This window comes from Syngnathoides biaculeatus, chromosome 13 (assembly GCF_019802595.1).
Source record: "Syngnathoides biaculeatus isolate LvHL_M chromosome 13, ASM1980259v1, whole genome shotgun sequence".
Lineage (NCBI taxonomy): Eukaryota > Metazoa > Chordata > Actinopteri > Syngnathiformes > Syngnathidae > Syngnathoides > Syngnathoides biaculeatus.
Window position 1 is genome coordinate 1,711,285 of NC_084652.1, and position 24,717 is coordinate 1,736,001.

At 42.5% G+C, this 24,717-nt stretch overlaps 2 protein-coding genes across 4 annotated transcripts; one reads left to right on the forward strand and one right to left on the reverse strand.

Moving 5' to 3' along the window:
- Positions 1-950: 950 nt before the first annotated feature.
- On the forward strand, positions 951-23,977 carry cdc73 (cell division cycle 73, Paf1/RNA polymerase II complex component, homolog (S. cerevisiae)). 3 transcript variants are annotated; one of them, XM_061839530.1, is made up of 27 exons: positions 951-1,138; positions 1,886-1,991; positions 2,158-2,227; positions 2,350-2,412; positions 3,485-3,537; positions 4,251-4,339; positions 4,416-4,629; positions 5,124-5,222; positions 5,985-6,063; positions 6,401-6,465; positions 9,174-9,231; positions 9,573-9,608; positions 10,235-10,322; positions 10,496-10,657; positions 11,141-11,241; positions 11,310-11,451; positions 17,522-17,568; positions 17,673-17,864; positions 19,561-19,743; positions 19,822-20,010; positions 20,355-20,423; positions 20,501-20,629; positions 21,198-21,254; positions 21,774-21,935; positions 23,467-23,628; positions 23,721-23,746; positions 23,856-23,977. In XM_061839530.1, exons 1-27 carry the CDS (start codon positions 1,008-1,010, stop codon positions 23,877-23,879), a joined length of 2,796 nt encoding a protein of 931 aa, XP_061695514.1. In that variant the 5' UTR covers positions 951-1,007; the 3' UTR covers positions 23,880-23,977. The 3 variants fall into 3 exon arrangements, with proteins under 3 accessions (XP_061695514.1, XP_061695513.1, XP_061695515.1); XM_061839529.1 differs by lacking the exons at positions 23,467-23,628; positions 23,721-23,746; positions 23,856-23,977 and having other exon boundaries at positions 21,774-22,849; XM_061839531.1 differs by lacking the exons at positions 17,522-17,568; positions 17,673-17,864; positions 19,561-19,743; ... (6 more) ...; positions 23,721-23,746; positions 23,856-23,977 and adding an exon at positions 13,000-13,667 and having other exon boundaries at positions 964-1,138.
- LOC133510980 (beta-1,3-galactosyltransferase 2) lies at positions 6,472-9,139 on the reverse strand. The gene has a single exon (XM_061839532.1). The coding sequence runs from the start codon at positions 8,810-8,812 to the stop codon at positions 7,640-7,642; it is 1,173 nt and encodes a 390-aa protein (XP_061695516.1). The 5' UTR covers positions 8,813-9,139; the 3' UTR covers positions 6,472-7,639.
- Positions 23,978-24,717: the final 740 nt, after the last annotated feature.

The window sequence follows — 24,717 nt, forward strand, 5'->3', positions numbered from 1 at the left end:
CATCCATTTTCTGAGTCGCTTATCCTCACGTGGGTTGTGAGAATCTGTGGCGGTGTACTGAACCGGTTGCCAGCCAATCGCAGGGCACATGGAGACAGACAACAGTCGCACTCTCACCTGGGGGCAATTTAGAGTCCACTGGTAAAATATATTTTTTAATTTTCTTAATTTAGACCTTATTTATGCTGCGTTGTTTCTGTATATGTGTAAATGTCTCCCATGCGGCAACAAACATGATTGAAGTCCAGTTATTGATACTTTAACGGTTTAGGCTATTAAGAGAATTTGAGTTATAAACACTAATTTCTTGACAGTCCAATGCAAATATCAAAATTTCTTACACGTATATGGGAAAAATAAATGACACAAATTTTGCCACAGCTTTCTTGAGAGAGCCCATTGACACAGGATATGGTGGTAGCCCGCTGAAATACATATTGCATAACGTTAAGGACAGCTTCTCAGCAACCATGTGACTGCACAATTTACATTTCTGTAATATATTTTAAATTGGCTAAATCTATTTAAAAAAAATTATGAATACTCAACAAAAAAAAAAACATTGGGAAGGGTGAAAATGCCTCCTTTGTGGTTCTGAACAATTGAGAAAATGACACGGGGTTAATCAGTACTTTTGGAAAAGTTTATTACAGTATTACATTACTCGTGGATCAATCGAAAAAGTTTGGGATGATGACGTAAGAACGTAACGGGGGGGATTGCTTCTGTGACGTAATAGATTTTACGGTCGGTGGCTTGTCTTGAGCACACATTCTAATGTGCTGGCGCCATATTCTATGATTGGAATCGATGACATCATATATTAACTATTTCTTTGAATATTGACTTATCAATTTACTCTCAGTTTGGACGTGCGATGATTCCACCAGACAGCAATGATTTATTTTTGTTGTTTTTTTTTTTTTTTATCATTCAGGCATCCTGCGAGGACACCTTATGTTGATAACTAGGGTCCTTACAAGCGCTTGTCCATCAGAACAGTGAAGATGGCTGATGTGTTGAGCGTTCTTCGTCAGTATAATATCCAGAAAAAGGAAATCATTGCTCAGGGAGATGAAGTTATATTCGGAGAATTCTCCTGGCCAAAAAATGTCAAGACCAACTATATTATCTGGGGGTACGTCGGCATCTCTTTGCGAATGTATTTTTGCAGGCCTGCAGTTAGAGTATCGCTTTGCTTGCTAGCTGCTGGATGCTAACCAAACTGTTTTTAACTTCCAGGGGTCAAACACTTTGTAATAAGTTATTCGCTTTGCGTTGTACGTGTCCATGATCCCAGGGAGTATATTTAAAGAGCGAATAAGTATAACAACGGTTCGCCAAGCAGCAGTAAACCCAATATGACGACGTGTTTTCAAGTTGAGTTGAAGTTAATTTATGTTTCTGTCAGAAACTAAGGCTGTGGATAATCGGGTTTGTTCGTTTTGCGAAAAACTAAATTGTTTGTTTGTAGGCTTAACTCCCAACTGATAAATTCAGTTTAGCACTCGTTCTTAAGGATTATTAAAGTTAATGTAGACCATGGTAATTTGCGTAAATATTTACTTAACACGGTGGCGCAGCTGTCGAGCGTTGGCCTCACAGCTCTTGAGGACTGGGGTTCAAATCATGTTCCGTGTTCTCCCCGAGCTTGCGTGGGTTTTCTTCGGGCACTCCGTTTTCATCCCACATCCCAATATCATGCGTTAATTGGAGACTCTAAATCGTCCTTAGCTGTGATTGTGAGTGCCACTTTTGTCAGTCTGGATGTGCCCTGCCTGTTGACAGCCGGGATAGGGTCCAGCACCCGACCCTCGTGAGGATAAGCGGCTCAGAAAATGAACGGATTCATTTACGAAACATTGTCTGTCTTGTATCCCTCCAGAACCGGTAAAGAGGGCCAGCCCAAGGAATACTATACTTTGGACTCTATTTTGTTCTTGCTCAACAATGTGCATCTACCACATCCGTCCTATGTGCGAAGAGCTGCAGTAAGTATTGTAAAACTAATACTTTTAGCTTATTTTGTGTGTTTTTGTGTGAGAGAGGATGTTAACAAGCAATGAATTTTGTGCAAATTTATTTCTCCTCAAGCTAATCTGTAATTATGAAATATAATTGGTTTGTGAAGATTGTCTTTTCTCCCCGTTTTTTTAGACAGAGAACATCCCTGTTGTTCGAAGGCCAGATCGAAAGGGTTTGCTTTCCTACCTTAATGGCGAGAGCTGTAAGTAGCATGAGGGAAACGACATCCAGAACTTGATATCGGCAGTTATGTCCTCTCAGATCATTAAATCTTTTTTTTTTTTAAGGAATTTAATCAAGGCTTTCAAATGTGTCCATTTACAGCGACGTCGACCAGTATTGACAGAAGTGCACCCATCGAAATTGGCCTGCAAAGACCAACACAAGGTAACATTGGGCCTCATGTGGGTCAGAGCATTCGCACTCTGCAAATTTATGACGTACAGTAATCAGTGCCAAGCACGACTCCAAATAGCCACCCCCCCACACACACACTGTTAATAAATGTCTATATTAATAGCTTAAACTGTAACTATACCAGAGACCAAAGCATTTTAATATCATTTCAAACTCTTGAAAATATCTTCCAACATTGCTATGCCCTTGGAAATAAACGGCTTACAGCTAAGCACTTACTACATGTAAGAGGATATATGCACACCATTAATTCTCTCAATTTTGTTTTAAGGAGTGTATTGGGGAGAATTTTAAAATGCACTTACGATCATGATTATGACGGCGTTAATTCGCTGTACGGTCCGATGAATGACGATGACATGACCGCACATTAAGGAGGGGAGGGAGAACCCATATACAGTATATTGATATTGCGTTCTTGATTGGCTTAAGGAGAAAGGGTAATCGGCAGCTAATGTCACTGCTTCTTAGCGTTACTGGGGGAAAAAAAAACCTTTTGCAGTCTTCCTCCTTTTTTCTTTATGTACAATAATTTACTACATATAATGGTGGGCATACTCCAAGGCAATTTTTTTCCCTCTTTCATCTAATCACTTTTTTGGGCTTTGGTTGTTTCCAAGAGGCCTTATAAAAGGCACGGTAATTGGGCAGCAGCTCATGGCGTCGAAGAGGGCAGAGAAATATCCAGAGATACAGTAATGCATGCACTCAGACACTCAAATGATGAATAAATAATCCTGTCAGGTGACCTCATGTTTTAACTAACAAATATGATAGTACTGGATTCTATAAAAAATCTATCATGGAACTAAATAATTTGCAGTTTATTTTTGCAGCACTGCAAGAAACTGCAAATATGTGAATGTGTGAATATTCTGCTTTAGCTATATTTGTTTTGTGCCTGAGTTCTTGGTTTGTTGAAAGCAATAACTTGATGCACGCCGTTCAAATGTTTTCATGTCACAGTTTGTACAAAAGCAAATGAAAAGGGCAAAATTGACATGTCGATTTTTTTTTTTTTTTTTTTTTTTTTTCTTCCTAGTGAAAAGAGCTGCAGATGAGGTCTCTTCAGAAGCCAAAAAACCCAGGATTGAGGTGAATATTTTTCACGAATCTGAAGCCCCTTTCACGCAGAGGTTTGCAAAACTGGCACTGACAGTTGCGCATTTCCAACAACTCAATTCGATGACCCGACCTCCCTCAATCAGATCATTAGAATTGTGAAGACGTCCACAGTTTAAAATAGAATTTTTTTTTCCGTAAACATTGATTTCTAAATGCCTTAATCAAAGGAAAGGAGTTGCGAACATTGTTGAAATTCCCACCTTGCTTCTGGTTTTGCACCATTTCCTTTGACTCAGCCATGTCCCGCCTCTGTTACCCATCACTTGCTGTCCCGAAGACTTCAACTCCCCACTCCCTGACTTTACTTGTCCCGCCGACCAAGTAAAAAAAAAAGTTTGCTTTGATGGATCGAGTAGTGGGAAAGTGTCTTAAATTTGATTGGTTCAGTGCAGTTTTAGTTGTCTTTACTACAAGGGTCTGTTACAAAAGAGGCCCTCTCCTCACATGAAGGAAAAAAAGAAGGATTTTGAACATGCTGACAAGAAATTAAGGAATCTTTGACCATCTATTAGATTTCTAGATTTCCATGTGTCTTATATTGTAAATTATTTTTCCTTCCAAACTTTGTAATAAATGTCGACCGGAATCAGAATTACATTATTAAACACCAGTCATTACAATGGTAACTCTGTGAATTCTAGTCAAAAAGTACAACTTTTTTTTTTATCTTTTGTCCTGTGTAGGATGAGGAACGGGTGCGTCTGGACAAGGAGCGTTTGGCTGCTCGTTTGGAGGGCCACAAAGAGGGTATTGTGCAGACTGACCAGATCAGGTACTGTGGAACCGTACGTACCCTACGTGGGCTAAACACTCCACGTCCTCAGACTATATGCTTCATACTCCTGCAGATCCTTGTCTGAGGCCATGTCAGTCGAGAAGATTGCCGCCATTAAAGCCAAGATTATGGCCAAGAAGCGGTCCACCATCAAGCCAGATCTGGATGATGACATAACTGTGAAACAGAGAAGCTTTGTCGATGCCGAAGTGGATGTCACTCGAGACATTGTCAGCAGAGAGAGGGTGTGGAGGACAAGGACAACCATTCTCCAGAGCACTGGAAAGGTACAAGTCCGTGCAAAGCTATATAAATTGATCTCTTTCCAAGCGGTCTTCCCCTGTATCCAATATTAGCAGTGTTCCCCAGGCAGACCAAGAATGGTGAAAAAACGGCCAATAATTGACGCCTCCCTAAAAGGTTTTTCATTAGCTGTGGCTGTCACATGATGGTGGCAAAAGCAACTAGACAGTGCGATGGATTGTTTCACGCCCCCCAAACGTGCTTGATAATTTTTCCATCCCTCCCCTTTTCAGCGCTATCACCTGCCTCTGCTTTTTCAATTTTCAGTTCTAGCCCCTCCCCCAGGGGGCAGAAAAAATTAATCTCCCGAAAGGGGGGGGGGGGGGTACGTCCAAAAAACTTGGAAAACAAGTGGCCGAACTGAATGCAGCTCCTCCACTAATCCTATGGTTTCTTGGCACCAAATAATAAGCCACCACATTTGTGCAAAATGTGAATCCAGATGATGATATGATGATAATCTACTGATCCTTTGTAGAACTTCTCCAAGAACATCTTTGCGATTCTTCAGTCGGTGAAAGCCAGAGAAGAAGGGCGAGCGCCAGAGCAAAGACCGGCGCAGAACACAACTCAAGTGGTAAGGACGTTCTTCTCATTACGGCTTTGGGATATGTCAGCTACAATGATGGCTTTTCAGCCAGCCGACCTGCCAGGTCAAGGGTAGAGAAACTCTCTGCCGGGAGCGGTATTATCAAAAGTAACCGATTAGGATTCACAACTGGGCCAAAATCTGAATGGCGTCCATGCAAATACAGTCAAAAAGTTCACTTATTTGCGTAATTTCATTGTGGCGGATGGGTAAGTAATCTAGCGACTCAAATATTTTTATGCTACCAATTACAGCTGTGCGACATAACGATGTATACTGTCGAAATGATATAAAATGTCTGTCATATGAAATAATTCTCTATCGTTTGTATAATTAGGTTTCCCTTGCCGCGACGTAATCCTGTAAATTATTTTTCAGTTTAGTAATACTTCACTGGATAAATGGTAGCTTACTTGAATGTTACTTGTGTTGTTTTTATTGTAATTATTTGAACTCTACTGCGTTTCTTGAAAGATATCTGTACTGCCAGATGTTTTCAATTGGGCAACTGGATAGGTTTTTATTCATTTAATTGTGAGGTTTATATGAAAGTGTATTTTATGAATAAGCAGAGAAAAAAAAATACACAAAATGCCATGAGTTTCATGTATTTCAAGAAAAATATACACATGTTGTTATGGGTATCTTATAGGATGTAAAATTGTGTCCATATCTTACAGCTCTAGTAGAAACTAAGCTACCTTAAGAGTAATTTTTCATAATGTGTTTGTGACCTCTGGTATTTTCCAGGACCCTTCGCTCAGAAACAAGCAGCCTGTGCCGGCGGCCTACAGCAGATACGATCAGGAGAGATTCAAAGGAAAAGAGGGTGAGTTTGAACTGGAGCTCATTTTATTTGTTGCTTGTGTTTGTTCTTGTGGTTGGAATTTGCAGTGGTGTACAACTTCATGAAATTATATCATATATTCTCAATGTTTTTCACTAATTTGTAGAATGTGTGTAGAATTGGCTCGAAATCCATGTAAAATGTTGAACATACCAGTAAATAAATGTAGGTAATGTGAATGTGTGCGTTTATCAAGATGGAAAATATAAAATGTTCTGACTTTATTTTGGAATTGCTCTAAAACTGACATATTTTAAGATGCATACGTGTGTGTGTATGAAACAATGCCGACTAATGATATTCTTTGTATTTGTTTTAGAAACGGAGGGTTTCAAAATCGATACCATGGGGACCTACCACGGGATGACTCTGAAGTCTGTGACGGTAAAAACAAACATCTTCACATCTAACTTCTTGCAAAATCTTCAGAACACCAAAAACAGTGAGAAAATAACATACTAAATAAGTACATTATTTTTTTTCACCTCTGGTCATGGGGAGTTCAACAAGCAGCGAGTAGTTTTCGTGTTTTTATTCGTAAGGGAAGGCAACTTTATTCGAAGGACTGCGGCCTGACTTTGCAATTTCCTCTCACGTCGTGTTTTTCACGCGCAAACCTTAAATAAATCAATTCCTTCATATGTCAGTCAACCACCATGATTTGTGGCAGAAAACCAACACGTTTAAATGGCAGGATACAGGCTAAAAAAAAAAAACTGTAGCGCTGTATTGGTGACTGATTCATCTAAAAATTCATTACAGCCGGGCATTTAGCAACAAACCTTTCCAGATGTAGCACACTGGCATCATTGGAGTCAATAAGAACTGCAAAAAAGTATCAAAATGAAGTTTGGCCAGTGGCTGTGACCTTTCTGAAAATGTGCCTGACTGTACACTTGATTCATTTGCATTATGTTCATAATAAGAAGCGCTGAATCTGCACGAATCCCAGAAAATAAACTTCACTTGAATTTTCTTTGAGGCAAAACACATCTTTGAACATGTAACTTGAATGATCACCAAATCACAACTTTGGAACCAAGAATTTCAGTTTGACATCTACTAGTGAGCCCCATCTCGACACTTGGCTATTGCGCAGATTTCTAAACCTTTACAAATCTTGGCTCCTGTGTGAGTTCCTATCACAAGCTGTGTTGCAGGGATGTCAGCGTTGTGAGGGACTTAAATGAGCACGTGCATCATCTCTGATTCAGGCTAAGAATTGAGAACCTCCTTGTGAGAACTCGTTCCCAGTATTTGATTCCCAAGAACCATGTGTTTGCTTGCCAGACTATTCCATCTTTTTTAAGTGAGAAACTGTCACAGTCAGACTTTATATTACTGTATATATTTTACATCTTGCTGGAAGTACTTTTCATCTTTTGCATCACATTGAATGTTCATTTCTGTAACAATGACAACCGAATTATAGGCAAGTATTTCCCGCTTGTCTTCCCTTATTTTAGGTACAGATGCCTTGTGTATGGTTACACAATGAGCTTTTTTCATGTTTCCAAATGAAAGTTAAAAAAAGTATTATGATATGGATTTTGTCTCATCAGTTTCCCCAAAAAATGGTTGTACATTTTTCCTTGTTGCTCTGCTGGATCCTCCAGTGTTGAATGATTTCCTTGGGCTGAAAGCCATGCGACGTGATCAGACGGTTGTACCGGCATCCTGCGAGGGGCACCCGCCAGTGGTTGAACAGAAATTCGTGAGGTGGCACGATGGGCTTCAGTCCAAGCTTGGCCAGGCACAATGCCACATGCACATCCTCCAGATGCAGTTGACGCATACTCAGAGATGTTGTGTAAATTTTGAGCGGCAAGTCTCCGGAGAGCACGTAACCGGTCCCAGAGCAGAAGATGGGATATTTCCCTTCTGGGTATTCTTTTTTGGAAACGTAGAACTTGCTCTTTTTATCTCGGATGGGCAAGTCGTTACTAATAAGTCTTCCTGTAAAGTAGTTCCTCTTGGGCTTCAGTTCTGGCCTGAGCAGCCCCTGGATAAGGTTCTCCGTGTTGACAAACATGTCACTGTCAGTCTTCATGACATAGCTGGCCCTGGAGCAATACCGTGCTACCCAGTGCAGACCCATCAAGGTCTTCAGCGTCAGGTTTTTGTATGAATCCAGGAAGTCCTGCTGTATTATGTCATGATATTTTAGACTCTCTTTCTGGAGTATCCTTTGCTGACGACTACCCTCTTCCCCCTCACATTTTCCTAGCAGAAAGAGGCGCACGACTCCCACATCTCGGATCAAAGTCTCGTTCGCCCAGGTCTGCCTGATCGCATCCCTGGCATCCACCTGCAAAGCTTCCGTGGTTATTATGAACACCAGAAATGGTGCCGCCTGACTCTCTTGGCATTTGTCTGGTTCATTGATGATATAAGGGAAAAGGCCATTGAGCAACGTGCGATGAATGCCTCCCTCCTCACTTTGGTTGACCTTGGCTGACTTGGATTGCTCCACAGCTGCACCTCTCTGGGTAGAGATGTTTAGCTTCCCATGGGAAATGTTTTCTTTGCCTTTGACGGGGATCCAGATAGAAATGCTTGTGTTCTCTATTGATTTCTCCACATGAAGTCCTTCAACTTTTGACAGCCCCGAATTGCCTGCTGTGATATTTTGCCAAATGTGAAGAATCAGAGAGATCAGCAGCGCCATCAGTAGGAGGAAAAAGCCGAGTTTTCCTAACCGTGTACAACAGAGGCGCCTTCTCCACTGCATGGTTCTGTCTCAAACACTGTTGAAAGTTATGTAATTATTTTCTCTTGAGAAAGTCAAAGGACTGTCGCCTTTTGTCCTCCGACTTTGCAGTTGCAGGTTCAGAGTGGGTTTTAATGGTGCAGATCCAGCGGTAACCTAGGAGACAAGGGAGAGAATGAGATACATTCAAGCCTCACGTTCAAAACATTGCAACAAAATGTTATCAGGACATGGGACAAGAATTGGTGCAGAATCAGCCATTTTTTGTCGTTCTTTTATTGACTTGCAAGTTCAATGTTCAGTGCCTAATTCTTGAACCTTAATATCATATTTAAATTGTTTTTTTTTTTTTTTTGGGGGGGGGGGGGGACTTTTTTCCCAGGAAGGGGCATCTGCTCGGAAGGCTCAGACCCCTACACTGCAGCCTGTACCCCGCCCAGGTGAGTTGGAGACTGTTGCTTATGCTGATGTTTTTCTGTCGCTTTCCAACTTTCCATTTTCATGTTTTGTTACAGTAGTCCAGAAGTATTTGGCAGTGACAAGTGTTGATTATTTTTGCTTCACTGCCATGTATTAGATTTTGGAGTAAAACAGTACAACAATCTATCTTATGAGTCCTGACTGGAGGGGAAGGCAAGAATGGGCAACAAATATTCAATAGGCCACACCTCATAAATTACTGGACTCTGCAGCTGGGCCTTTGTGTTATCTTCTATTTTAGTAGTTTCGAGCGAGGTAATGCTGAATCTTTATAATGCATCTTTTTCTGTCTATCTGTTAGTCTCACAAGCCAGACCTCCACCAAATCAGAAAAAAGGTAAAACAACATTTTGTCTTCGGTTGTGTCTTGAGAGGGTGAAATGCATGCTCAATTGGGTACAGGTCAGGTAACCCTTGAAAGATAAACAGTCAAGGTAAATTTATTGACGGAGCACACAGGGTATGTACACACTGCGGAAAGGTAACTCACGCCTAAAAGGAAGAAATTAAACTTGCATCACACTATTAAATTAGCTGACAATGTTTACTTCACAGTAGACGTGCATTTGTGCTGTGCAGTAGACACACACAAATGAATCGGTCTTTGTTTTTCTTAAGTGTAAAATGATCCCAAACTTTTAACTCATTTCATATTGTTGAATGAGTCTGCAGTAACAGTCTCTGTTGAAAATCCCTGTAAAAGTCTCCAATATAGTGAAAAATATCTGCAATAACATGACCCACAATTGGGGAGAGATGACTGAAAATTTTGATCTCATTAGATACTAAGAATCTCCCACATTGTAAAAGTAAACATAAAATACACAATTTATCATGTTCATCCTCCTTACGCCTAAAAATAAATAACTTAAACATAAAATGGATATATTGCTTCTCGACAAAGAAACCTGCGAGTGATATTTGTTTTGTTAGCGCGACATGACAAAGCTGTTCTTCTTCCAGGATCCCGCACTCCCATCATCATTATCCCGGCTGCCACCACCTCACTCATCACAATGCTGAATGCCAAGGACCTGCTGCAGGATCTCAAGTAACTTTCAACTTCTTTTTATCAGTCGTACTTTATTTGTCAGCACTTTTCATACCCCAAAAAAATGCACCTGAAAGCTAAAACGTGACAATTCAGATAGTAAGTTTCAGTGAGATCTCTTTTGAGGCAAAACCTGTCAGGCGGGAATCAGTCGGATCATTTGCTGCCGCCAGGTTGGTCACATCCGACGAGAAGAAGAAGCAAGGCATCCAGCGCGACAACGAGGTTCTTCTTCAGAGGCGCAAAGACCAGATCCAACCCGGTGGCAACATGCTCTCCGTCACCGTCCCCTACAGGGTCATCGACCAACCTCTCAAACTAGCACCGCAAGACTGGTAAGATATCCGTTGCGGTCACTCAAATATTCAGAAGGGATTTTTTTCTTTTCTTACATTCAAGTTTCAAATCTTAACTTAAATCTTGAAAGGTGGCTGAAGACAAAGCTTCAGTACCGTAAAAAAATTTCAAATCTATTACATTCAGAAGCAGGTCTCCTTATATGTCTTTTTCTTCAAGATAGAACAATAGAACTAAATGAAGAAGATTTTACATCTTGCATTCCGAGAAACAGAAATGTCTCTTGTTCTTTGTTCTCGTTGCTTTGTTGTTCTTTGTTTTAAATGTCGTAGCACCGATTGCCCGAGAAAAAGTCCTTGTGTGTTTTCGCACACTTGGCCAATAAAGCTGATTCTGATCATCTCGTCAGTCACTTTAATACTTTGCTGAATTAGGCCTTGGTGAATAAGGACAAACTTGGAGACCAGCAATAGCTCGAAGCTGTCTGGCCAGCTTCTGTAACCTTTTCCCTTCCACGACAGGGACCGAGTGGTGGCCGTGTTTGTGCAGGGTCCCGCCTGGCAGTTCAAGGGTTGGCCCTGGCTGCTGCCCGACGGCTCCCCCGTCGACATCTTTGCCAAGAGTAAGTGGTTCGCCATCTCGATAGCTGCCGGCCCAACCTCAAACTCCACGTGAACGCGTTTCCTTCAGTTCGAGCCTTTCACCTGAAGTACGATGAGGCCAAGACAGACCCCAATGTGCAGAAGTGGGACGTGACGGTCCTGGAGCTGAGCCGCCACCGGCGTCATCTTGACCGGCCCGTCTTCCTGCGCTTTTGGGAAACTCTGGACAGGTATCGAGCATTTGCCAAATTCCTTCTCGGTGGGTCGCCTGCCATTTTCTTAAGCAACTGTTCCACTTCCATGAGCACACGGAAATGATGATCCATCAACCAATCAACAAGGCACGGTTACATTTGCCCCACCGTTTAAAATCAGTACAGTATGACACTGATTCTCAAACTGAGGTCCTGGCATCCCCAGGGGTCCGTGAATTGAATCTTTCAGCTTAGCGGCTGGTGAGAGAGTCTGCCTCACAGTTCTTAGGATCGGGGTTCAAATCCCATCCCCACTAGTGTGGAGTTTGCATGCTCTTGTCGGGCCTGCATGGATTTTCTCCAGGTACTCCCAGTGGTTTCCTCCCACATACCAAAAACCTGCATTATTTGGAGACTCGTTTAAATGGCCCACAGGTGTGATTGTGAGTCTGAATGATATTGTTACTTTTTAATTTCTATGGCATTTATGGTCATATGTGATTATATATTATAGTAGGTGTGACTGCATCAGGGATCCGCTCTGAGCCCCTTCCTGTTTGCTGTAGTTATGGCTAGGCTGACAGATGATGTTAGACTGGATTCCCCTTGGACCATGATGTTCGCAGATGATATTGTGCTCTGCAGTGAAAGCAGGGAGCCGGCGGAGGAATGACTGGAAAGATGGAGGCATGCACTGGAAAGGAGAGGAATGAAGATATAGCCCAAGTAAAACAGAGGATATGTGCATGAATGAGAGGGCCGGTGGGGGAAGAAGAGTGAAGCTCCAGGGAGAAAAGATAGCGAGGGTGGACGACTTCAAATAATTGGGGTCAACAATACAGAGCAACGGAGAGTGTGGGAAGGAAGTGAAAAAACGGGTCCAAGCAGGGTGGAACAGTTGGCGGAAGGTGATGAAAAGTCTCCACTAGGATGAAGGGCAAAGTCTATAAAACAGTGGTGAGGCCGGACATGAGGTACGGATTAAAGACGGTGGCACTGAAGAGACAACAGGAAGCAGAACTGGAGGTGGCAGAAATGAAGATGTTGAGGTTCTCGCTCGGAGTGAGCAGGTTGGATAGGATTAGAAATGAGCTCATTAGAGGGACAGTCAAAGTTGGATGTTTTGGAGACAAGATTCGAGAGAGCAGACTTCGATGGTTTGGACATGTTCAGAGGCGAGAGAGTCAGTGTATTGGTAGAAGGGTGGTAAGGATGGAGCTACCAGGGAAGAGAACGAGAGGAAGACCAAAGAAAATGTTGATAGATGTGAGGGAGGACATGAAAACTGTGGCTGTTAGAGAGGAAGATGCACGAGATCGGCTTAGATGGAAAAAGATGACGTGCTGTGGCGACCCCCTAATTGGGACAAGCTGAAAGGAAAAGAAGAAGTTATATTTAGATACTGTTATTATAAGGGGTTCCTTCCAAAATGTTGTCCCCTTTTTTGGCTTCCTGGACCCAAAAGGTTTGTGACCCGCAGAAGGGTTTCGAGAGTGTTGTGTTGGTAGCCTCCAAAATCTTGTCACCAGTAACCTGAAGAGACAAGCTCACAAACCAATTCCGCTCTTGTCTTTGTCCCTCCAGATACATGGTGAAGCACAAATCTCATCTCAGGTTTTGAACTATGCTCACATCGCCCAAAAGCGGGGAAATCCCGATCAAGAATCCGGTCCTGATACTCCGCTCGGCTCGGCTCGTCTGTGCCCGTGTTGAGCGGCCATCCCGTACTCCGACGTGACGCTCCTACGAGGGGAATGACGGAGCAACCTGTGGATTCCCTGAGCACTCATCCAAATGTTGCTCTTCACAGAGAGGAAATTTAAAGGGTGGCTTGTTGTCATTGTTTTTTTTTTTTTAATCTTCCAATGTAGGTAAACATACAAATAACTCTTTTTCTATCTGAAAGATGATATACTGTGGAATCAATCTTTAAAATTCTTTAGTGAAGAGGAATTGTGACTCATCCGTTTGGTGAAATCACGATGTCCGCTGCGTTTGAGAGTTTGTGTTGCAGTCTGGTGTATATAAAATCATGGCGCCGAAGCTCTTCGGAGAAGAGAGGGAATGGTATCATACTTTAGGGAGCTCTTGTCACTCGTTTTTCCAACGCATCCTTTTTGAGGTACTTGGCCATACAGTGAACCTGTTCCAAGGTTCAGTTTCCTTTGTTGATGTTGTCGTAGCGCCAAGGGAAATATGGAAATGCTCTCTTGTCATTACATAAAAGGACAATAAACCCTCTAAGAAACTTACCCCGTGTGCTGCTGTCTGTCTATGAAATGCACAGTAATTAATACGGGGAAAACGTGTGCAAAGGGTGAACTCCTCAGTCATTCAAAAGCTTAACTTAAATCATTTTGAGAGCCGTAATTTCCAGCCTATAAACCGCAACTTTTTTTTCCACACGCTTTCAACCGTGCGGTTTATGCGGTGATGTGGCTAATTTGTGCCTTTTTTCTAGCGGCTGCAAGGGGGCACTCCAACAGAATAGGTAAGAATGAGAGCGGTAGAATATATGTGCCGAGGAAGTGACTTTTACCGGTCCGGCCCTGTTTGCACTGCGGTAGGGTGTTACTGCCGTGTCTCACTGATTTTTACTGGTATGTTTTGCTTTGTTTGTTTATTTTTTTTTTTTAGCTGGCCCTATTAGCTCAGCAGTGCTAGCGTTAAACGCTTTCTGTGTACCGTCTTTATTTGTAAATATCTCGTGTTTCAATGTGGGCACTTGCGGCTTATGTATGTACCAAATGGTATTTCCTTTACAAATGTGCTGGGTGAGGCTTATAACCAGGTGCGCTCTGTGGGTTGGGAATTACGGTAGTTAAACAGGTCAACTGCAACTCCTAATTCATAGAGTTGACTTTCCGACCGTCTCTTGCCCTGGTGGTCCACTGTAGGGCTTGAAACACCTCCGCTGTTAATTTTAGGAAGGCAGAGTCGCCCCATGATAGATACAAATCCATTGCATTTTGTATTTTTAGCGATATGACAATATTGCTGGATTGGGCTTTCGGGTGAAATTGAAAGATGAACCTAAAATTGACTCAGGATGCTAGTCTACAAGTCCAACTGTTTCTGTGTCGGAACATTTTGCACAACTTTGTTCTTAAGCAGCTGCGCAGCTAAATTCAGATTAAAATTATCCATCCATTTTCTGAGCCACTTATCATTTTATTTAAACAGCGCTCGTCATGCTGTTCACATTTTGACACCTAACAATCCCTTAACTGCCATCAAACGAACGAACGGTTCATTCAAATGGACAGATTAAGGTCGCTTTGTTTTGCCCAAAAGCCCAATAGCCCTAATATCTTTTTATTAGGTACGCTTGCACAATCGATTGTTTCAAAATGATGCCGTTGTGAAGATATGAACGCTCTGTTGAAATTAATGTTTTAGTTGGTTTATGAGAAGAGCAAAATATTACAAGTGTGTGTTTACGGTTTAAGTTTTTCAGCATTTTTTTTTAGTTGTTGTTTTTCCACTGAGTTTGTTATTTCAACATGAATTGCGACAGCGCAGAACGTCCCAAACAAACCGATCGATATTTAATTTCCAGGTCAAGGTCACCAAAATACCACATTTGCAAAAAACACAAAAAATGGCATGTGACATTGTTTCAATTGTTTCCACATTTTGTTACTTAAAAAAAGAAAAGAAAAGAATAAAGCTTCCCCTGCACCTGCAAACTTTTACGTTCAACATCCCATAACAATAACATTAAAAACTTTTGAACCATGACAAAAATTTTATTGGGAACCTCTGGTGTTAATCTTCATTTACGTGGCGGTCCAATAAATATCTTCAGCACTGTATAGATATTGTTCTTCGTTATTATTGCTTCAGTGAGGATCAGTACAAAGAAGATGACTAAAATATCCAGCAGAGGGCAGGTGCTCGAAATGTCCAGAATATTCTTCTGGTGCCTGCCAAACGGCCTCCAAAATACTTGCAAAAATCCACTTGGTGACAGTATTGCTCTGCAATCTCGATTTATGTTCCCTCTCCGTGATGTCTGTCAAGTGTCTATTAAAAAGTGGAGTACTTTCCACTTTCTTTTGAGATATTTTTTTTACAGCAGTGGTGTAATCTTAAAATGCACCTTAAAAACAATTAAATCAATATGACCCGGACAGCGTTGGCCTCACAGTTCTGAGGAACCCGGGTTCGATCCCGCACCCGCCTGTGTGGAGTTTGCATGTTCTCCCCGTGCCTGTGTGGGTTTCCTCCGGGTGGGCACCCCGGTTTCCTCCCACATCCCAAAAACATGCAACATTGATTGGACACTCTAAATTGCCCCAAGGTGTGATTGTGAGTGTGCCTGTTTGTCTCTCTGTGCCCTGCAATTGGCTGGCGACCAGTTCATGGCGTACCCTGCCTCGTGCCCGTTCACAGCAGGACAGGCTCCAAGCACTCCTCGCAACCTTCGTGAGGATAAGCGGCTCAGAAAATGGATGGATGGATGGATGTACCTGTTCTGGGTGGTTCCAAATGACTGTTAGTGAGTTATTTTAGCCATCCATTCCCAGCTGTCACGGGGCACACCCTGAACTGGTTGCCAGCCAATCGCAGGACACACAGAGAGAGGACAACAGGCGCACTCGCAATCACACCTACGGGCAATTTGGAGTGTCCAATTTGTGTTGAATATTTTTGGGATGTGGGAGGAAAGCGGAGTGCCCGGAGAAAAGCCACGCAGAATGGCCTGTCCTCAGAATTGTGACGCAACCGGTGTCCGTTCCGCCCGGGTTAGTTTATGTCTTAGAATATTTTTGGGAGAAACACGTTGACTATTAATTGTATATTGTATTGCAGGATATAATATGTGTGTATTATTGTTCGTTGGTATCATTTTGAGAGCGAGGAATATTATGGAATTGAAATTACAACCACAAAAACAAATCAGAAAATATATCTGCATAGCAATAATGGTTTTGTCTTGGCTCCTCGTTAGCTGCATGAATCTGGTCTTGTTTGATTTCATTAACCCTTTCAGCGTGTGTTTCTGTTCGTTTTTTTTGCTTTTGTCAAGATTAAAATATCCATTCTTTTCTCTTTTGAACCTTTCAAATTGCTGCTTGTACAGTTCACAGTTTGCACTTTTTTTTAATTCACATCGTAAGTTTCGGCGAGGTCAACCCAAATCATAAAGATTTCATATAGACTCAGCTCTGTAGCCAGTGGCGTAGCGCCATATTCTGAGTTTCCACCCCCCCCATACAGCATCGTCACAGGATAAATAGAGGGGAGGGGGGGGGGGCAGAGCTGTGTGCGCAGATTCCCGTAAAAAAATATTTGCCGATTGGGGGCAGGGGGGTTAATTTGTAGATGAAGATTCTCGTCAGAAAAAAAAAAAATGCCAATAGGGGAGGGGGCTTTGGCATGCAGATGAAGGCTTCTGTCCAAATTTAATGTAAAATGTCATGTAAAATAGTTCCAGCACGGTGGACTCAGCTGGTAAAGCGTTGGCTTCACAGTCCTGAGGTCCCGAGTTCAATCCCGGCCCCGCCTGTGCGGAGTTTGCATGTTCTCCCCGCGCCGGCTACTCCGGTTTCCTCCCACATCCCCAAAAACACGCAACATTAATTGGACACTCTGTGTGATTGTGAGTGTGGCTGTTTGTCTCCATGCACACCGCGATTGGCTGGCGACCAGTTCAGGGTGTACCCCGCCTCCTGCCAGTTGACAGCCGGGATAGGCTTCAGCAGTCCCCCGCGACCCTCGTGGGGATAAGCGGGAGAAGAAAATGGATGGATGGATGGATGTAAAATAGATCCCTCGTTTCAATTTGGGAAGAACTGCTGTCGATGATAGTTTGAACTCCAGGTTTTGGTTGACGTTTGAGTCATGACGTGTTTGAACTCCAAACTGTTCCACTTCTGGGCCGTTCATCTTAAAGCAAATGTAAAAGGTGTGTTGCGTGCGTTTGCAACCTTGCGCTTCAAAGCAAACATGGAGATATCATTTGCCAGACGCGGTCGGTCTGTTTGCTTTTTGAGTGGGTGATGGGGGCAACTGGACAATTATTAACTGCCCCCGACTTGATTGAGAGCATTTGCTCAATTTTACCAGAGAACATTACAATTGCTGACAAAATGTTTCTCAGGTCTTTGGGATTCCTTCTTCTCTTGTCTTGCCCTGGACGGCTTCACGGTGCGTACGTTTTCATCCGGATGCTCTTTGGTGAATAATACAAACGAGCTCACCCTCCTCCTTTTTTTTTTGTGTTTTGTTTTGTTTTGTTTTGTTTCTTGTAGCCCAAAGCTCAGTGGAGGCTTGCGCCGCTCCACAGCTGGATGAAGGCTTTTTAGTGCCTCAACAAGAAAGCTATTTGCACGCCAGCAGTCTCGCGTACGGTTGCAGCGCCGGACAAAAACCGGCAGTGGAGGGCTGGTGGTCCACCAGCGTCTGCATGAACGGGTTGTGGTCCCCTACGCCCCAATGTATAGGTGAGTATAACGTATGTAGGGAGTGACGATCAGCTGATTTTCAAGTGGCGTTTTTTTTTTTTTTATCATGACAGGAAAACAGTCGGTAGCAATTGTTCTGTTGGGTTCAATGACTTACCAGTGTCCAGGTCGGTTTGGTGGTTCTTCTTTCCAAGCTGGAGCTCCGCATCAAACTACCTCCTTTAACTTAACGGCTTGCAAAAAAAGTGCTGACATTTGCAGGAGTAGTCGTGCAAAAGGCTCGGGTCATATCAAGCGGTTTTATCAGAAACGTGTACCTCATAGGACGGCGCAATGATGACATCAACTTTTTTTTTTTTTTCTTTTAAATATGGCTCAGCTCCTCGTCAATAAGATTGATCCTTATGAACGGAAACACTTCTGTTCACTGGACATCTAATCTAGTTGTTTGTTGGGGGAAAAATGTGTTCAAGATGCATTCCAAAGGGTTATTAATGCAGAAAGAAAGCTATTATAAGTACTTTTTTTTAATTGCATACACGTTTATTGTTATTATTTTACGTCTTTTATTCTGGAAAATGTGCCATTTCCCACAAAAATAATCGGACTATATTCTCCTCAACAAAAAATACAGCTTTTGTTGCCCCCCCTTGGAATTGTTGTACTGTACTGTATTTCCTCTTGTACTTTTAATTCACCCAAAGCTACGGTACGGAACACGTTTATCACGTTTGTTTTGCTGAGACACGAGTCCCCGTTTACTGTATTGGCATCTACTTTTTTTTTTTAATAATAGAACACTCGCATTTTTTGCAAAAATGGCCCCAGAAGCACTGATCTGGAGAATTGACTGAACTAATTGAAATGTTTTGCGCATGCGTATGTTTGTGTTCGGAATTTGGTTAAGACTGGGCACACACTAAGATTATTTGGTTTTACAGCTAATGTTATCCTCCAGATAGAAACTATGCCGCCCCCCTCAAAAAAAAAAAAAAAAAACCATCCAGGTAATGAGGTCAAAAGTCGACCTTTTTTCAGGATTTTGAGGTGACCCGAGGCCCTGTAACCCACCCCCTTCCACTGCACAGTAACACAATCACGCTCCAAACAAAAACAAGCGCAAACTGCGAAAGTGACAGTATGAAAGAACAGATTGTTTACTAATTTTTGATGATCTTTATTTTGACCTCTTTCACAACTTGGACTTTGACGCAGAGCCGAAAGTGCATCCAACAAAGGCGATCAGAGCTCTTCGCTGCTGGATCTGAATCGTTGCGCATCGGGGAAATATGAATCAAAATGTAGTCAGTTGTTGCGTTCGATAGTTTTTTTTTTGTTTTTTTTTTTGCGGCCCTGCGATTGGTCGGCGATTTGTACACTGCGTGGCCCGTTCCCTTGACCAAATTTGTTTGGGATCGGCTCCAACTCACAATAACGCTCTCTTTCGGTTAACAATGACAGACGCAGTTGAATTTTAATGTTTGTCAGTCTAGCTAGCTGGAGCTAGCTGTCTACCGAGCTATCTATCGGTGTAGGTAACTAACTAGCTAGCTATAAGTACTTATATAGAATGATATTAGAGTACAATAAAATATACGCATGGTCTATGTTGTGGCTGATGTTTTTTTTTTTTTTTTTTTTTTTTAATTCACCACATGAAATCATTAACATTCTGTCTTTCTCCACACCCAAAACTAAATCAATAAATGAAATGATTTGTGCTCTTTATGCACAGATGAAAACGCCTGCTTTACACCCGATATTCCGAATGGACAATACAATGAAAGTCCTGAAGGCACGTGGTACAAGGAAGGATCGGTCATTCGGGTAAAGTGTGACCCCGGATACCAACACAAAACCATCAGAGCAACAGCCTTGTGCACAAATGGCGCTTGGTCCCCTCTGCCAGTTTGTGAGCGTAAGCGCCGTCGCATTGGAAAACGTTCTCAATCCGATGACGCCCGCCGTGCTGATATTCCCTCGATTTCATTCCCAGGAAGTCAAACGTCTTGTGGCGAGCCACCCAGCGTCCCGCACGCTGTTATCCTTCAAGAGTACCAGAACATATTTGCAGCCGATTCGGTGGTCCGCTACGAATGCGAAGAAGGGTACGGCTTCGAGGGACCAGATGCCTCCGAGTCCGCCTTATGTGTAGCTGGAACCTGGACAGAACCGCCACACTGCAGTAAGTTGGAGAAGTGTCCCAGGATAGACTAATAATCTACACATCAATAATGATGTCGCAATCAATGGCCCACATTCAGATGCAAAGTTTTAAAGTTAGATCAAATAAGAGGGAAGGAAAAGGCAAAAAATATGATGAGAAAAATAGACTGATATGAATAGATACAGTATTGTTAGATAAGTGTATTTTTAGCTATATTCAAAATTTTTGATTTTTTTTTTTTTTTTTATTTCTGTGATTTTTTTAAATGTACAACATTAAATACGCATGGCGGCAGCATGCTAGGGAGAACACAGGTGAGCACTTCTGTGTGTGTTTTAACTTCTTTTTTTTTTTTTTTAAAGCAATATCCAAAACTGTTCCTGGAGATGATGTCGATACATCAGGTGGCGTTGCAAAACCTGTTGACGGACGTAGGTTATCAACACATTGCGATCAATAGTTACGGTAAATTGTATCAAATAAAAATGTTTTTTGGCTTTTCTATCAGCCGGAGGAAGAGGGCGGGGCGGTGCCAGTGCCGGTGTCAGCGCCGGCGGCGGCGCCAGTGCCGGTGCCGATTCCAGTACCGATGCCAGTGCCCGTGCCACTCTTGATGCCACCACAGGTCGTGCAGCAGGTGGGGGACCTACGATATATTCTGTGGCAATAAATCTGCAGGGGGATCTGCTTTTAATCTGCCCGTTGACAGCTGGGATAGGCTCCAGCACTCCCCACGAGCCCTTGTGAGGATGTGCGGCTAAAAAAATGGATGGATTGATGGATGAATGGCAACAGCCGCATGAGACGTCAAACACAGCAGAGAGGTTCAATTTGGATTATGATTTGTGGTTGTCGATTCCATTCAAGGACGATACTGTTACGCATTCAGGAACGTTCTCGGGATTTCTACCGTATACATTTTTTTAAATTTGTTGATCGCAAACGCAACGCACAGCGACGCGCGAGCTGTGTTTAGCTTAACTCGCTCACTGCTAATATGTTAGCGACTAGCAAGCTAATGTCCCATATCACAATGTAACAAAGCGAGTCATTCTGGTAATATGAATCGATCGAGAGTGAACAAACTAACTTGGAACAGGACTAACTAGTCCAGGATCAATGAAGAAACATGTCCAAAACACCTAAATACACATCATCCGATCAAGTTGTGATACTAAGTGGAACATCTTTTTCCTCTGATCAAGGATCCGGAACCACTTCTGACAGGACCGAGAGCGTGGCCTCCCCCCGGACCATACCAGGTAAGTCTTTCTCTTTGGAATGACAGTAATTTGGCATCTTTATCAAGAAATAATAACTGGAAAACAGTACAACTGGACATTCATCCCCAACAATAATAAGAAATAGCATTTCAAATCAAATTTTGCTTGCGAATGCCTTGTCCAAAATCAGAAGGGTTCATTTCCAGCTCATCCGTTGACCCTCCGTGATGAAGAAAAAGGATGGGTGGATGTCATTTTGGTTAGAGAGCTTTTGCTATTTACCATTGCTTTTAATTCAAGGCAGCTTTAGCAAAAACCTTACATCCGTGGTAGGATAATATTTTCTCAAATAATCAATACTTGTTCATCTTTTCAGGAAAGATTTTTTTTTTCATTCTACTTTGACCTGAAGTCCCTGTAAAATGAAAATAAATCTCTTTAAAGCTTGACAGTACACTTGTTGCTTTCACTTCAAATATAAAAAAAAAAGAAGTATTTTTCATTTTAGACATCTTCAACATCTTTTTTCAAGATGTTTTTTGTTTTTTTTCCCCACAGTTGTAAACTGTGGACCTCAGCCAAGAATTCAAAACGGTGATGTCGTGCGACAAAATCAAATGTTTCTAAAATACGCCTGCAACAGTTTTTACAAACGGGTCGGCCCGGAGAGAGTCGTGTGCAACAGCGACGGCACTTGGTCAACGCCGCCGACGTGCACAGGTAAGTCAGCTCACCTCTACTTTGTCAAAAGTACTGCGCATACTGAGAAACAAATAATACACTCGGAAAAACAACGGGAAACACGCGGAGCAGAGCCTTCCAATCGCTCGCTAAACCGACGCGAGGTCCTGCGTGATGCCAATGACGCCCGGTGGCGAGCGACAGTCCGCCTTTGTATCCAAAGACGATTATCATTTCAATTCAAAATTGTATCGTCTTTGCTTGGAATAATTCTGCAAAATTCACTAGTTTTTCCTGTCACGTCCATTTCCAAAGGATGACATACTCACGTCTATAGAGCCGGAAGTGCCGGTCAAGCAAAGCATTGCTCGATGCTACGTCGGTCGGAGACGACACGAAAAGCACGACCAGTTTTGTCCAATACCGTTAAACATTTAGAAGGTGATAACAAACGAAGGTACGTGGAAAAATGAGAGACACTTGGCATAGAGGACCCGTATTTAAAGCCGAAGTCGATGTTTTCGCCGATAAGAAATTGGACCGTTAACCCGCTTCCGCTCGTCTTGGACATCTGGATCAACACACGGATCTGGTGAGTAAACCGTCGAGATTTACACGGAAGAGTTTGAAAGCGTGGAAAAGTCTGGACGCGTACAAATACTTTGTTGCTGGATCTGTTCTCAATCGGGAATAAATCCCACATAGTGATGGAGCCACTCAGATTTTTTTCAATACAACTACCAATATTTAAATAAATGACCCGTGGTTTTACACACACACCACAACAACAAAAAGACAGCTCGTCCGTACACGAAGCGTGTTGCGGCCATACGTTAAACTTGGGTAAACTTCTCTGCGACAGACTTTAAAAAAAAAAAAAATGTCCATTGTTCTCAAATCAGTCCAATGCGTATTTAAAAAAAGAAAATCACAGAAGCGCGTTACAGCCACACTTTAATCTTTGTAAACTTCCGTGTGACCGACGATTTATTTTCTTTTTTTTACATACGCATTGGACTCATTTGAGAACAATGCATATTTAAAAAAAAAAAAAAAAAAGTCTGTCAGGGAGAGGTTGACCTAAGTTTAATGTGCGGCTGCGACACGCTTCCGTGTACGTTGGAGACAACTCGCTGTCTTCTTCTTTTTTTTTCTTTTTTAATGCATTGTTCTCAAATGAGCCAGCTTGGCATTATAAATACTTCTTGGGAATTTGAGATTGCGAAGAATAATTCCTACCTGAAGTGAAGCGATCGCTACGCAGTCGTGTGTATTTGGTTGGGCACCAGCCATCACGTTTAATTGCCGAAATCCGTCGATCTTTTCTCGTCTTTTCATCTGCTATTCCATAGAATGATCTCTGAATATCTGTCGTGTCCGTTGTGACAACCAACAACAGCACGACGACTCCCCGGCAGTGTGAATATTCTGCTCGGGTTCAACGACCCCCACACTGTCGAGCAGCTCTTTTTGACCTGCAAAATGGCGTCGTGACAATGGTGACGTCACGTGCACGAGCTCAATAGACAAAATGAAACGGATACAATTTCGCCTTCTTTATTTTGTGCAGAAGCGTTTTGTCGAGTGGACCTCGACGAGTACGCGAGCCACGATTTGAAAGAATCCGGAAGAATAATTCTGAAAGAACGCGAGACCAAGGACGTTGCGTGTAAATGGCAGTTCTACAGCAGCCGGATTACGTGCACTCGAGGAAAAGTTAAAATTACGCAATGTAAGTACACAGAAGAGTACACTGTCCCTTTATGAGCCTAAAAATCACATCACTGTCATTCCCCGTCATTGTCATCCCCTATTATATCGTAGGTTGTCATTACACAGACCATTATTACGTAAGTGTTTTTCGCAGACATTTTTATACGAATACTGTATAGACATATACATCAAAGGATAATAAGCATATTGGTTTAACTTATTGTCTTTATTTCATGTTGCAAACAGAGAAGGTGCAGCTCAGTGCTGTGATCCCTCGGGAAACTGCATCTGCGGGAAGACGGCAGTCCAGAAACAAAACGCGTTAGAAATCTTTTTGTCATCAATAAACATTCTGCAGATTTCCTCAACATTTGCCTGGAAGCTTTTCCGTAACATGTCCACCACATTCATGTTCTCCAAATACTGGGTCAAAACAAAAATTGTGGCAGCGCAGTGGGCTGGCTGGTCTGCCTCACTGTTAGAAGGTTCAGGGTTTGAATCTCGCTCCTGGCCCTCACCTGTGCGGAGTTTCCCAGAGCGCACCCGGTTATAAGCCTGGGTACACAGAAAGAGTTTAACGCTAGCGTGATGCTAGCTTTAGCATGGCGCTAGTGTTAAACTCTTTCTGTGTACTGAGGCCTATGACCGAGTGCGCTAACGCTTGCGTCGCGCTAAAGCTTCGAATAAAACTACGCCTAACACCATGCCCTCGTTTCAGAGTCCTGCATTTGTTCCCCAGCCCCGCACCGTTGGTTCATAACACTTTCTGCTCCTTGTTCTTGTCCTGTCGGGGCAAGTTTCGCAAAGGTGAAATCAACTTCACGCGGAAAGGTTATAGTTTATGGAGTGCATTAATTTCATCTTGAAATTCAAGCCAAAACTTGAATGACCAAAATCTTTTGTGAAAAGGAAAAATTGGCATCATCTTCACTCTGGGGTTATCGTGCTTATACTCCCCTCTCCTCTGTTGCCATGGATACACTATTCCTATGGCAACTTTAGCCGCTCAAGCCGCATTGTAGAAGAATCCAAATCTTTTAGAGAACATTTCCTCAAGTGGCTGCTTCAAGTAAAATGAAAAAAAAAAAAACAAAACATAATTCGACTT

What these genes read in the sequence shown, in the direction of transcription:
- LOC133510980 (XM_061839532.1), bottom strand. Translation starts at nt 8,812, where the DNA reads ATGCAGTGGAGAAGGCGCCTCTGTTGTACACGGTTAGGAAAACTCGGC.
- cdc73 (XM_061839529.1), top strand. Translation starts at nt 1,008, where the DNA reads ATGGCTGATGTGTTGAGCGTTCTTCGTCAGTATAATATCCAGAAAAAG. An exon ending in CGTCGACATCTTTGCCAAGA is followed by an intron (nt 11,242 to 11,309) that starts GTAAGTGGTTCG and finishes CGTTTCCTTCAG; the next exon opens with TTCGAGCCTTTCACCTGAAG. An exon ending in CACCACAGGTCGTGCAGCAG is followed by an intron (nt 20,630 to 21,197) that starts GTGGGGGACCTA and finishes CCTCTGATCAAG; the next exon opens with GATCCGGAACCACTTCTGAC.